The sequence below is a fragment of the Aspergillus fumigatus genome, chromosome 3 (assembly GCF_000002655.1).
Source record: "Aspergillus fumigatus Af293 chromosome 3, whole genome shotgun sequence".
NCBI classification, from domain to species: domain Eukaryota; kingdom Fungi; phylum Ascomycota; class Eurotiomycetes; order Eurotiales; family Aspergillaceae; genus Aspergillus; species Aspergillus fumigatus.
The window spans coordinates 146700-159459 of NC_007196.1; the positions used below are offsets into that span (position 1 = coordinate 146700).

Consider the following 12760-nt stretch of genomic DNA (forward strand, 5'->3'; position numbering starts at 1 on the left):
ATCCAATCCCCAAAAGGTGTCTGGACGCTGGAAGACCATTTCGACCATAGTAGAAATGATAGGCGGCAGACAGGGTCTCTTATGTAATTTCTGCGATTTGTGGAGGTATCGTCCAGAGATAATACAGGAATCCTGAGGAATCGCGGTAGATAGCCCTGCGGGCGACAGAGCAGAGGGTTATCGTAGTGATTTGCTAATGAAGAAAAGTATATAGAATAAATCAGTTCGGTTATCGGAGCTACGGCAATATCATCTATGCCTACTAGACTAACGTGGATGGTCGCCTGGCAACGCGATGAAGGAGCAGCAAGTATCAATCCACATATTCTTCGGGCTCCTTCTGATCTGCAGCAGAATTGTAGAATATGCCAAGCTTCCAGGTCTTGGGAGCCGGAACTCCAACGGAGAGCGCCGGCTGGCGGGGGTGGTGGACTCTGCAGACGGAGTAAATTGGGCGTAGTTCTATGCATCTAAGCAGATTCTGGAATAGTGCTGGTGAGGTATACAGTCCCCGAAAGCACTGTTGGGCTCTAGAATGTCGTCTCGGCAGGTAAGACAGCACATGGTGTTGATGAATTCACACGAGGAATTGCAATATACTGGCCTCATTCTCGTCTTGGCAATTGCAGCCACAAACAAAGCAAGCCTGGATAATGCCGTTTATCCTCGGGCTGAAGCCGCAGTTGCCAAAGTGTGCTATTCCTCCGTTCTCTTGCCCCGACTCTTATCTGTGCCAAGGCATACTATCCTCTTGGCCCTCGACTCAGTCCTTCTGCCAAGTCGACTTTTCCTGCTTGAATGCAACTCCAGCCGGGTTGAGGTGCCATTCCGTGAATAATTGCTGCGATGGCGACGCGGGGAATTATTGGCAGTGGCGGGCTTACGGCCCCGATTGGGAAGTAGTGAGGGCCGTAGCGATGGCATGATGGGGATGTATAAAAGGCAGGCGACGATCGGAATGGGGTTGATCAGTGTCGCTTTTCTCTCCAGCGGTCGCATTTTGATCTCTTCCGGCTCCCGAGTTGTGAGATGGTCACCATGAAGCTGCTCTACCTCACATCGTTTGCCTCTCTGGCCGTGGCCAATGGCCCAGGATGGGACTGGAAGCCCCGAGTTCATCCGGTTAGTGTTCCTCTCGCCGGGTTTGTCTGCTGTATGCTAACAGCATCCTGTCTATTACAGAAAGTCCTGCCCCAAATGATCCATTTGTGGGATCTTCTGCAGGGCGCTCAACAGCTGGAAGACTTCGCCTATGCCTACCCCGAGCGCAACCGCGTCTTTGGTGGACGGGCCCACGAGGACACCGTCAACTACCTCTACCGTGAGTTGAAGAAAACCGGCTACTACGACGTTTACAAGCAGCCCCAGGTTCACCAGTGGACCCGAGCCGACCAGGCTCTCACCGTCGACGGCCAGTCCTATGACGCCACAACCATGACTTACAGCCCCAGCGTAAACGCCACGGCGCCGCTGGCAGTGGTGAACAACCTGGGCTGCGTCGAGGCTGACTATCCCGCCGATCTGACGGGCAAGATTGCTCTGATCTCGCGGGGCGAGTGCACCTTTGCGACCAAATCCGTCTTGAGCGCCAAGGCCGGGGCGGCGGCGGCACTCGTGTACAACAATATCGAGGGTTCGATGGCGGGAACTCTGGGCGGCGCGACCAGCGAGCTGGGTGCCTACGCTCCCATCGCCGGCATCAGCCTCGCGGACGGACAGGCGCTGATCCAGATGATCCAGGCGGGCACGGTGACAGCCAACCTGTGGATCGACAGCCAGGTCGAGAACCGTACCACCTACAACGTGATCGCGCAGACCAAGGGCGGCGACCCCAACAACGTCGTCGCGCTGGGTGGCCACACGGACTCGGTCGAGGCCGGGCCCGGCATCAACGACGACGGCTCCGGCATCATCAGCAACCTCGTCGTCGCCAAGGCGCTGACCCGCTTCTCGGTCAAGAACGCGGTGCGCTTCTGCTTCTGGACGGCGGAGGAGTTCGGCCTGCTGGGCAGCAACTACTACGTCAACAGCCTCAATGCCACCGAGCAGGCCAAGATCCGCCTGTATCTCAACTTCGACATGATCGCCTCCCCCAACTACGCCCTGATGATCTATGACGGCGACGGCTCGGCCTTCAACCTGACGGGGCCGGCCGGCTCGGCGCAGATCGAGCGGCTCTTCGAGGACTACTACACGTCGATCCGCAAGCCGTTCGTGCCGACCGAGTTCAACGGCCGCTCCGACTACCAGGCCTTTATTCTCAACGGCATCCCCGCGGGAGGCCTCTTCACCGGCGCGGAGGCGATCAAGACCGAGGAACAGGCCCAATTGTTTGGCGGCCAGGCCGGCGTGGCTCTGGACGCCAACTACCACGCCAAGGGTGACAACATGACTAATCTCAACCGCGAGGCCTTCCTGATCAATTCCAGGGCGACGGCCTTTGCCGTGGCGACGTACGCCAACAGCCTTGACTCCATCCCCCCACGCAACATGACCACCGTGGTCAAGCGGTCGCAGCTGGAGCAAGCCATGAAGAGGACCCCGCACACGCACACCGGCGGAACAGGATGCTACAAGGACCGGGTTGAGCAGTAGTCCGTGTGAAGTAGTCTGTGTGAAGCAGGCCCTCAAAAGGGAAATGTCACATTGCTCTATGACGTCGATACAAACAAAACATCCAGATGGCAATATCATCCATCAATCATAACCTAAATCTCCGGACATAAACTCCCGAGTCGCTTTCCTACTGTAGCACGCACTTTGCACCGGCTAGTCAGGCAGGACCGGGCCCCTTCGGAGGATACTCCTTGCCGTCGGCGTTGACCTTGGGAGAGCAGGTGCAGCGATCGGATTCAGGCACCGGGTCCATGACGGAGGGGATATGGCTTCCGCAACCCCACCAGGTGTTTTTCTCTGTTTTGGTTAGTCAGAGTCTGTGCGACGGGTGCGGTGTAGACGTACGGCAGGTGTTGCACTTGGATGGCATGCACATTTCGTAGAGAAGGTATCGAATGGCTGTCGTGTTTAGATTGGGGCCTGGTAACTCTGGTAACTCGGATTGATGTCGATGTGTGGAGGGGCACGATGACAATCATAAATACTTCCCTCTCCGCCGGGGATATAAGTAGTTAGTTCCAAGGGCGACATTAGTCATAATCGAATCATTCTAGAGGCCGAAAGAGCCAGAAGAGAACAGAACGAGTTCGCCGATTGATGGTTCCCGACTCCCGAGACCCCGACACCGGCGTTCTGTGTGTGCATTTCGTTGGCGACAAATGGCAATGATGTCTGTTGACGGATGTGGACGAGATACAGAAGAGAATCATATGATAGAGAAGAGGTTGAAATAAAAGTCAAGCTGGCCAGGGTGGTCTGAGGACCTTGAGGATTGGATCTGGGGGTAATCTTAACACCACGCTCTCTCTAGTCGAACCGAGCCGCAAGCCAAGCAAAATAATAATATGCAGCCATTGGACTATAGACCGGGATTGATCAACATGTCTTCTCCAGCCGTTTATTCCACAGCAACGAGACCGTCACGACAGCCTTCCCCACCGCACACCACAGTAGCGCAAAGGACGAATCCACTGCCCGTTGCGCAAACGCCCCGACAAAACACCCCGCCGTCAGCATCACCAGGAACAGCACCCGCCGAGTGCGCGGCCGGTTATGTACCCTCAACAGTCCCGGATCCACCACCACATCCACATATGCCGCCGTCGCCATGGCCGTTGTGATCTCTGTGATCTTCAGCGACCGGCTCATCGCCACCTGCGCCCCCGACGAGAACGCCAAACACGCAATGACCCCCAACGCGGCCGGTCCCTCCTGCTTTACCGGTAGCGTATACTGCACAACCAGCCCGGCTACGACCAGCACCGTCTGAATAACACTACTCAGCAACAGCCACAGGCGGCGGCGCACTCCGAACAGGTTCCCCAGCTGGCCGACGAGGAGTCCCCCCGCGATGAACATCCCCAGGCTCATGCCGATGTTGGGGAAGCTGTAGGCATTGTTGGCGAGGCCGGCGACCCCGATCGCGAGGAAGAGGGTGTTGCCGGTCTGGTTCGAGGCGAAGCAGCTGTAGTCGGGCCATGTCGCGGCGTCTTGGATGCCGGTGGCGAAGGAGAGAAGGAGAAGTTGGCATTCGAGGAGGAGGTCTTCGCCGATGTCCTCGTTCAGGTACGCCCAGATGCTAGAGAGGGGTGCCATCCTTCAGCCTTTGCCAATTGAGATAGCCTGTGCTGGTCATAATGGCAATTATTTTCGACTTATATCTTCCTGTGTCTGTGCCTCTGGTATTAGATTTGTCGGCCGAGGTTCGGGGACCCGGGGATAAAATTGTTTGATATAGAAAATTACACCTAACCCCGTTGTCTTTTCTACTGTGGATGATCTTGAACGGCGAACGACTGTAATACTGGTGATCAGAAAGGTAATAAATATAGATATAATAGTCGAAATAAAACATCTTGTCCTCAATCCCCGACGGCCGGTGATTGACCCGCAATGAGCAAAACTCGGAGCGTCCTCTTACACATGAAGTTCATCGTTAACGGACTTTGTTGTGACGGTGACTTACAGGCGACCTCGTCGCTCGGTGGATCCAGAACAGATCAATTCATAAGATACGGCGTCTTTGCGTCTAGAAATTAATAGGACAGACATCATCAAAAGCATTCATGTCGTTCCTCAAACTACAACTTCACCTTGGCAGGAGCGCAGCAAGCCGCCGGCTCCGGATGCAGCGTTGACCGATTGAATGACTGAGTCGATGCGGGAACGTCCAGCGCCGGGTTCTTGGTGAAGAAGCCATCCGGCTTGAGCATGACGCTGACACGCTCGACCGGCATCACAGGGAAATCCTCCACCCGGGGGTTGTGCGTAAGCCCAAAAGCTGGGACGGTCAGTGACGCCTCAACAAGAACAGTCGGTCAGACTTACTATGCCACAGGACAAGATCCTCATTCTCAACCGGGTCATTGCGCTGCACCCACTTTTCCACCCCCTCGCTCTGCTTGCTCTGGTTGGTGAATTCGCCCGCCGCAAACAGCTCGTCATCCTGATACTTGGTCACCCAGATCGGCTTGGTAGCGAACTCGGCCCGCTTGTAGCCAAACGACCGGTTCCCCGCCAGCAGCATCTGGCTCGGCGCGGTCTGCAGCTTATAGGCCACCGGTTTATAAGTGATCGGGTTGATGCAGGCGTCGTTGCGGATCTTGAACACCCGGTGGCGCTCCACGCTGGTGTTGGCGCTGCCGCTGGTCCGCAGGACGGTTTGTTCGGTGGTGTAACCCACCAGATATGGGTTGTTCTCGTCCTCGGGCATCGGCACGCTATCCTCGTAGTAGACCGTGTTTTTGAACCCATCAATGGCAGGGTCAATACGGAAGGAGAACATGTGCTGGTGGAAAGGCGCCATCACGCCAGGCCCGACGTTCGTTCCCCAGGGTACTGTCGTCCCGAACTTTTCGTTGTCAAACGGCACAGTGGACAGAATACCGGTCGCGCGCACCTCCAGCTCGATGTTGGCCGCTTGGTCGAAGATAAAGGCAAAGATGTACTCGTAGTTGGACACAGTGCAGATCATCTGGACCACTAGCTGGCGGTTACGGACCACCGTGGCAGCCCCCGTGCGGTAATTGGTGTGCTTGTGCTGCAGACCATTATCTTGCTCGTGCAAGCAGATGACATTCTTCAGTTGCACCGGATTGCCCTTGGAGTCGGAACGGTACCCGTCGAAGTACTTGATGTACCCCAGACAGTCACAGCCAAGGGAGAGCTGGTTCGCAGTGATGCCGAATCCAACGTCCCCAACGTCAAACGCCTGCTTGCGGTGGTACGGGGCGCGGGGATCTATCTTGTTAGCGACTTCTCTTGTCCGCAATCATGGATGGGCCACGGCATACCTCCATATGGTACGGTCATCTCAGACACAGACAGCCGGTAAAACACATTGCGTCCGTCATAGGTGGTGTTGTAGATGACCAACCCTTCGCGGGTGTTGAACCCCACGCGAAACTTCCACTTTTGCCAGGAGACCAGGTTGCCCTGCACATGGAATGACGGACCCTCGGGTTGCTGCACGATATAAGGCTTCAGATCCGTCCGCAGTGGCTCTGTGAGCAGATCATGCGCGTATTGAATGGTCTCCACCGTCTTCCATGGCTGAGTCTCGGAGACCTGGGTGTCTACACCACCCGGGAGATAGTCCATACGGACAAGTTCCCGAGTAAGCGCATCGAACACGGGCGAGAATTTACAGGGAGTCGAATAGTGGTTATTTTGCGGGTGATCCGTGGTCACCACATACATGTAGCACTGGAACAGACGCCGGGTTTCCTTAGGGTCATCCGTCCCATAGATCCACGGATCGTTGCAAACAGTCACCCCCTGCGGCAGTTGCATTTTGGCAATCTCCGCCTGCACCGCGGGGTGGCTCAGACAGAGCTGCTCAATTTCGATCAGTTCGTCTGCATCGACTGGGCCCTGGGTTGAGTCAGAGACATTTCCTCCAAGGTTCACCGATCGACAGAGTCTATACCTGAACCTCTTTGGGCAGCTGTTTGGTATACACCACAGACCTGGTCCCCGCATTGAGCAACGCTTTGTAGAATGCTCCATTGTCAAGACGATGGAACAGCACCTGCAACAACCGAGTTGGCGCCGCCGGCAAAGCCTTCCCTAATCTCTCGGCTTCAATATACGGTACCACCTCCTTTTTCAGAGGTTCATTGACGTCAATTTTCTTGTATCTTAAGGAGGCCCCGGGGAAAGCCGCTTCCAGAATTTTGACAGCCAACTGGATTTCCGCCGGCGTGATGGGGTCAAAGGGATGAAGCGCCATCATGACTGCCTGTAGAATGGGAGAAAGAGAACAGAACAGTTTGCCATGTGTTTGACCCGAGTCATTGGGTCCTTATATACCTTTTTGCACGGCATATCTACCTACTGATTCTGCAAAAGATACGCCTCGTGTGGTACAGTATGGGCCAAAGAGCTCTGATTGGTGGTCGAATGCCGAGCCACCCCCCCGCGATAAGTCACGTGCACTCCCCTATTGGCCATCTCCGACTCCGGCGTATCTCTTGCCCCAAAAAGATTAGCGCATGAAGAGTGCTATCATTTCCTCGTCTGTCCAGATGGATGCAAGAAGAGACAACTCCACGGGGAGGGTTTTGTGATTCATTAGGCATATGTATGTATCGTTGCTGTTGTCAACGGCCAGCGTCATGTCACTACAAGATAAAGATATCCCCCCAGCAGCACCCCTAATCCCCCCGTTGCGACCCACGCGACTACGCGATCAGCCATGGTGACGATACTCGAATCGTCGGACACCGCAATTCTTTCCGAGGATCCCCTCTCCACCGCACTGTTCCTCTTGCTCGTTCCCCCAGTGCTATTCGTCAGTGGCCCCGCGACCGTGTTGTACAAATTCGCCTGAACCACCTCCAGCGCCGACAGTTGCTGTCCCACCCCCGTCGTGCCGTCGAACTCGCCCGTCGTCCATCGCATTCCACAATACGTCCCCGTCTTGCCGCCGACACATTGCGCTGCTGCTGCCGTGGCCGAAGCCCGCAGTCGAGTCGCAATCGTGTCGCGAGTCCAGGGAGCCAATTGCGCAACATCTCCCATCCAGCGCGCCAGATACGCTTTGAAGGAGTACTGGTCGGTTCGACACGTGTTGATGGTTTCACAGGCGTATTCATAAAGTACGTTCTCGGATGACTTGTTCGGCGAGAGGAAGGTCCTCTGCGCATCGAGGAGACCATCGATGCGCGCTTTCCATGACGAGTTGCCTTGGGTCTGGCAGGGTCAGCCGTCTCTTTGCTCTTGGAGAACTGACTAGGAGACATACATAATTCCACATATGGGCCGCCCCATGAAGAAAGACACCATTGTTATACGTCCATTCGACTCGATTGAGCGCGGAGCAGTTGTCGCTCTCATACGTCCCGTCGAAGACGTAATATTCCCTACCGATCAGTCCAGTCTCTGTGACCCAGTCCCAGACCTTGTTCGCCCATTTGGCATACGTGGCGTCCCCTGTATACCGCGCGAGCCGGGCAGCGATATTGAAGAGCCCTCCGTTGGAGATGGAGTTGCGATACGTGTAGCCGTTGTTGAAGGGGAAGATCTGCCAATTCAGTCCACCACCACAGGCCTGATCGTCCCAGCGCGCGATCTGCTCATTGAAGACCGCTTGCGCCATGGCCAGCCACGACGGCGAGTCCTCGGGTGGGTTGGGGAAATTATGTCCGGCCGCCATGAGTGCGGTAAAGGCCCAGAAGGCCTGGTCATCGTTGCCCTCGGTGCGGGTCTGGTTGGAAGGCATAAAGTCACCTGTTCCGGCCTGGTGCAAGATAGCCTGCATGGTGATATTATTGTAGGTATCGTCGCCGGTATATCGCCAGTAGTTGACCAGGGTGCCGAAAAAAGCGCCCGCTTCCCACCAGTAGTAGGGGGCGGGAAGGTTCCCCGGGACGTCACCGGTGTTGTTGCCAGTGTAGAAGCTGACGAGGTCCCAGGCTAGTTGACTGGCTACCTCTTTGATATTGTCTGCAGGCCATTAGGTCTGTTCGGAGCCAATCGTGTGTTTGTAGGGCTCACCTGGATCTGTAACGTTAAGATCGAGCGTGGTCGCCCGGAGGGGGAGTAGTAATAATGATAACAATAGGCTCAAGCGTAAAGATAAAGGCCAGTGACACGGGCATTGCCGTCCCATCGTGGACGTCTCGATAATAATTTCCCAGAAGGAGTGTAACGAGACTGATCACTCTAGAGTAATCATCTCAATGAAAAGAGCGACTGTTGAACAATACTTAGCCCTGGTGGCTGCAGAAACCTCGTCCATGCCTCGCACTGGCGGACAATGCGACACCCATGGTTTAGCGATGGGAAAGTAAAGGCCGTTCCTGAGGTCAAGACATCGAGTCTCTTTACCAGCTCATCGGCAGTGACTAACCAGATCTGAACTAAAAGCAAAGAGACCCAAAAATGGGCAAGTATGAAGTAGTAACGTCAGTCGCGCCATCCCGATCAATCTGGGCAATAGCCGCTAGATCAGAACGAAAGGCGAGGCAGCAGCTACATCCAATAACGGAGAAACAGCTACTACGCAATGTCTACTACCTGATACACCAAGGCGGATCTGAACGGGGCCTGGTGAGCTTGATGCAGCAACAGCTGTTTCAGCCTGGCATTGGTGATTCTATCCCAGACCAGCGTCGTCACTAGAGGAATTCATTAAGATACCTTAGTACTGTGAGGATTCACACCTCGACATGGTAATCTATTACGGTCTCCTTTGTCCGTTTCAATGTATTTTCTTCCACTATCTTCCCAACTCCGATTATGGTCACAATGACATCCAAGTTGATCCACTTGATAATAGACGAAAGAGATACTTAGCATACTGTTCCTGACCAATCAGATGCTGACTGTCCCTCAGCCTGGCGGGGTTGGGACTAAGTCACTAAATGCCAACAACTGCATCAAGAATATGCCATAGCAATAGTAAGAGGTCAATTGTACAATGGTTCTGACTGTTGGGAAACGAATGGACCACTCAGCTCGTTCCAAGCGAACTTCCCACGCGTACGCCGACCTGGCTCCCAGTCGAGTTACTGACTGACTGCCACAGGTGTGAGCGATGTCGAGCTCGAAAGGTCAAATGTTCTGGCACGCAGCCATGTGACAAGTGTCGCAATCGACAGCAGGACTGCGTATTTGAGGAAGATCGGAAGATTGTAGTCTCTGAGGAGTATGTCGAAGAAGACCTGCATAAGATGTTGTTGTTCTAACGAACATTGAGGCTACTCCTTTCGCTTAAGAGAAAAGTGAGCGAACTAGAAGGCTCACTGACATCGACCCCGTCAAAGCGGCCTCGCGTCTTACAGAGTCATGCCAGTTATTCAGAGTCTATCAGTTCAAAAGAAGCGCTGCAGTCGGCGTCAGAACCAGGCGGACTCGCTACGCCTGAGCAACAGGAGTTGAATCGACATGATGAGCGGTTCGCCGCCAATCCCTTGGTATCACCATCTACTTACGTGAAGAACAATAGGCGTACACAACGGGCTTGGTGTATGCTATTAACCTCTGGATGTAAGTATCTTGCTAATGGTCGGCTATCAGTACTTCTCGGGCCAACCTCGACATGGTCATTCAGTCGTCGGGTCCTCAGCACGATACAGACCCGTCTTAGCCCTACATGCACCAAGTCAATCCCTCTGGCCGTCGACGGCGATGCATATCAGATTTACTGGCGCCAGGCCAGCTCCGAAGAGGTCCCCGATAGAAGTGGGCTCCCTTCTCGCGATCAAGCAATCTACATGCTGAACACGGTCTGTTTCCATTTCGGCCATCTCTATCAGCCCTTTGATGAGGAGGACTTTACCCGTAATTTGGACGAGTTCTATTGTAACGCATCCGCAAAAGTCCAGGAATCTCGGCTGTGGTACGTGCAGTTTCTCGTCGTGCTGGCCTTCGGAGAGGCACTGTTGGCGCCTGTGCGGAGGGCATCAAATACCGCTTCATGGACAAAGTACTTCTCCCGAGCGATGTCACTGTTACCGGATACCACAGCGCTCTGGCAGGATCCTCTTCTAGCAATTGAGGTTCTGGCGCTGATTGCGCTGTACCTTCACTCGGTGGACATGCGGGACTCGGCCTATTGCTATGTATGCATTGCCTACTTCACCATCCATAGGCAACAACTGACGAGCGCAGATTGGTCATGCCATGCGTATGGCCCTGGTGGAAGGTTTGCATCGCGCTCTTCCGGTCGAGCAACTCGGTGAGAAGCGCGTCGAACGGTGTACTAAGATCTGGTGGACGGTATACATTCTCGACCGCAAGTTCTCTTCGTTGATCGGGTCGCCGACTTCGGTGAATGATGAGGACGTGACCACCATCCTGTGGGACCTGAAGACCTGCTCCCAAGAGGCAGCAGCCTTGAGCCTTCATGTCAAGATCACGCAGGTCATCACGCGGGTGTTGAATAGTAAGTGGCCTGCCGACTGGTAAGGACAGACTGACATTGCCACAGCGGTGTACAGTGCAAACGGGAAGTTGGGTAATGCCTTCCTTCAAGGAATACGCTCCATACTGCATGAGATGTCGGACCTGTCGCGGGAATTGGAGGAGGTTTTTGCTCATCGATTCTCGAGTTCGGTGGATACTCTTTCCGGCGTGACGACTCGGTTGACACTTTCATGTCATTCGGTGCGTGTTGTTCCTTTCGTAATGCGCAGGTGGCTCATAGAAGCAGTGCATCATCGTCACCGCTCGTCCACTCATCCTAAGTTTGCTCTGGGAGCGACTAAGCTGCTTCGAAGAGGGCGACGTCTTCCGAAGTCTATCTGCCCCCATCCGAACCCTGATCCAAGCGTGCATCGATTCAGCACTCCGATCATTGAAGATACTAACGGCTCTGCGAGACCAGAATCTCCTTGGTTAGTCCCAATGGCCCCCTCCTATGCGTACCCTAACAGCAAGATAAGAAAGTTTTCTCCCTTTCGACCTTGAGAACCTGTTCTCGTCCTTCTTTATTCTCTCCTTGATCTCCGCCGTCTTGCCAGGCACACTGCCAGACCACAGCTACCGTGATATGGGCTTCAGTCTATTGGACGAGATGATCGCACGTGGAAACCGAGTCGCGCAACTTCGCAGGTCGGAGATTGAGCTTCTTGAAGAGTTGGTGCAACCACTTATACGGCCAGAGACCACTCGCCCCGAAGAGGATCCCGGATCTCCTCTCATGGAGGCACTCAACGAAAGAAACTGTGTGGCTCAACAGCGGCACCACGGAATGGCTGCGGATGCAGAAGGTCCCGGTCCGACTCCTGCAGTCACAGTCACAGGAGCACAGGAGGAGGACCTTCTTTTTGACTGGCGGGATTTTGGCCTATCTTTGAACCATATGCTCTCGGCAACGGATGAGCTGAACGCGAACAGCTTGGTTCCTGGGGCAGAGAGCGAGGAGCTATCTGCTGACTTGTGGCTATGGGGTGATGGCTAGCCTGGTTTATCCTTCTGCCGACAAGAATCAAGAGTTTGAAATATCCGGCACGAGGTATTCACTTGACTGTCCATACTTAAGTCAAGCCATGCTACCATTTGATATTTTAAGCGCCTCAATAGAACGTAGTGTATGAAAACTTGATGCATGTGGTGCCGGGCACCGGAGCCTCAAAAACATGAGGTTCTGAAATTAGCACAGTAACTTGTCTAGTCATATAAGTAAATCCGCAATTGCAAGGCCTACGTATGCAGATACGCGGCTTCGGACACTGGCCCGGATCTTCACACTCACCGCGGCTATGCCTGAAGTACCGATTCAAGTGATCTCCAGGTATGAAATGCCCCTTATGGCTAACATGAGGATTGTCACTTCATAAAGGCAACCTCATGATGCGGCACTATGGCTATGTTCGAAATCAGCTTGATTCACCAGCGCACCGAGCCCACGTATGTCGAGAGCAACCCTTCTCAAACCGAGTCATTTTCCGCGCCATCAACAACGTGTTTGCCTAGACATGGGCTAGAGTAGTCAATAACACCAAGCATTCGTCATCCCGATCTAGAGTTTTGCCTCAAGCCAATGGCTGCTGTGAGCGGGTCGAAGGCGTTCCTTAGAGGCGTGGTATACGTAAGTGAGGGATCCACTCCTATTTCCTTGTTGAGGAAACGGCGCAATTTCCCATCTCTCGTTATTGTATGATCAAGACATGGCAACCGATACTTTGTGCTTTCGGAA

At 54.2% G+C, this 12760-nt stretch overlaps 6 protein-coding genes across 6 annotated transcripts; 2 read left to right on the top strand and 4 right to left on the bottom strand.

Annotated features, from left to right (window-relative positions):
- Nucleotides 1–477: 477 nt before the first annotated feature.
- lap2 (M28 family metallopeptidase) lies at nt 478–2595 on the top strand (the record flags this gene model as incomplete). Its single annotated transcript, XM_743293.3, has 2 exons — nt 478–1122; nt 1183–2595. The coding sequence occupies exons 1-2, from the start codon at nt 1030–1032 to the stop codon at nt 2593–2595; spliced, it is 1506 nt and encodes a 501-aa protein (XP_748386.2). The 5' UTR covers nt 478–1029.
- A 178-nt stretch (nt 2596–2773) lies between these two features.
- Nucleotides 2774–2992, bottom strand: AFUA_3G00660 (uncharacterized protein; the record flags this gene model as incomplete). The annotated part of the gene is made up of 2 exons (XM_743294.1): nt 2774–2913; nt 2962–2992. The coding sequence occupies 2 exons, from the start codon at nt 2990–2992 to the stop codon at nt 2774–2776; spliced, it is 171 nt and encodes a 56-aa protein (XP_748387.1).
- Nucleotides 2993–3492: 500 nt separating this feature from the next.
- On the bottom strand, nt 3493–4212 carry AFUA_3G00670 (YoaK family protein; the record flags this gene model as incomplete). Its single annotated transcript, XM_743295.1, has 1 exon — nt 3493–4212. The coding sequence occupies one exon, from the start codon at nt 4210–4212 to the stop codon at nt 3493–3495; it is 720 nt and encodes a 239-aa protein (XP_748388.1).
- Nucleotides 4213–4550: 338 nt separating this feature from the next.
- AFUA_3G00680 (copper amine oxidase) lies at nt 4551–6978 on the bottom strand. Its single transcript, XM_743296.2, has 4 exons — nt 6545–6978; nt 5910–6489; nt 4945–5856; nt 4551–4897 (listed from the first exon to the last, which is right to left on the bottom strand). The coding sequence occupies exons 1-4, from the start codon at nt 6848–6850 to the stop codon at nt 4698–4700; spliced, it is 1998 nt and encodes a 665-aa protein (XP_748389.1). The 5' UTR covers nt 6851–6978; the 3' UTR covers nt 4551–4697.
- A 154-nt stretch (nt 6979–7132) lies between these two features.
- On the bottom strand, nt 7133–8728 carry AFUA_3G00700 (glycoside hydrolase family 76 protein; the record flags this gene model as incomplete). Its single annotated transcript, XM_743297.2, has 3 exons — nt 7133–7809; nt 7862–8562; nt 8614–8728. 3 exons carry the CDS (start codon nt 8726–8728, stop codon nt 7231–7233), a joined length of 1395 nt encoding a protein of 464 aa, XP_748390.1. The 3' UTR covers nt 7133–7230.
- Nucleotides 8729–9538: 810 nt separating this feature from the next.
- AFUA_3G00690 (putative C6 transcription factor) lies at nt 9539–12022 on the top strand (the record flags this gene model as incomplete). Its single annotated transcript, XM_743298.1, has 8 exons — nt 9539–9625; nt 9654–9770; nt 9837–10086; nt 10138–10682; nt 10732–10995; nt 11035–11226; nt 11267–11456; nt 11505–12022. 8 exons carry the CDS (start codon nt 9539–9541, stop codon nt 12020–12022), a joined length of 2163 nt encoding a protein of 720 aa, XP_748391.1.
- Between the last annotated feature and the right edge of the window lie 738 nt (nt 12023–12760).

What these genes read in the sequence shown, in the direction of transcription:
- AFUA_3G00680 (XM_743296.2), bottom strand. Translation starts at nt 6,850, where the DNA reads ATGATGGCGCTTCATCCCTTTGACCCCATCACGCCGGCGGAAATCCAG. An exon ending in GATGACCGTACCATATGGAG is followed by an intron (nt 5,857 to 5,909) that starts GTATGCCGTGGC and finishes CTAACAAGATAG; the next exon opens with ATCCCCGCGCCCCGTACCAC. An exon ending in GGATCTTGTCCTGTGGCATA is followed by an intron (nt 4,898 to 4,944) that starts GTAAGTCTGACC and finishes TGACCGTCCCAG; the next exon opens with CTTTTGGGCTTACGCACAAC.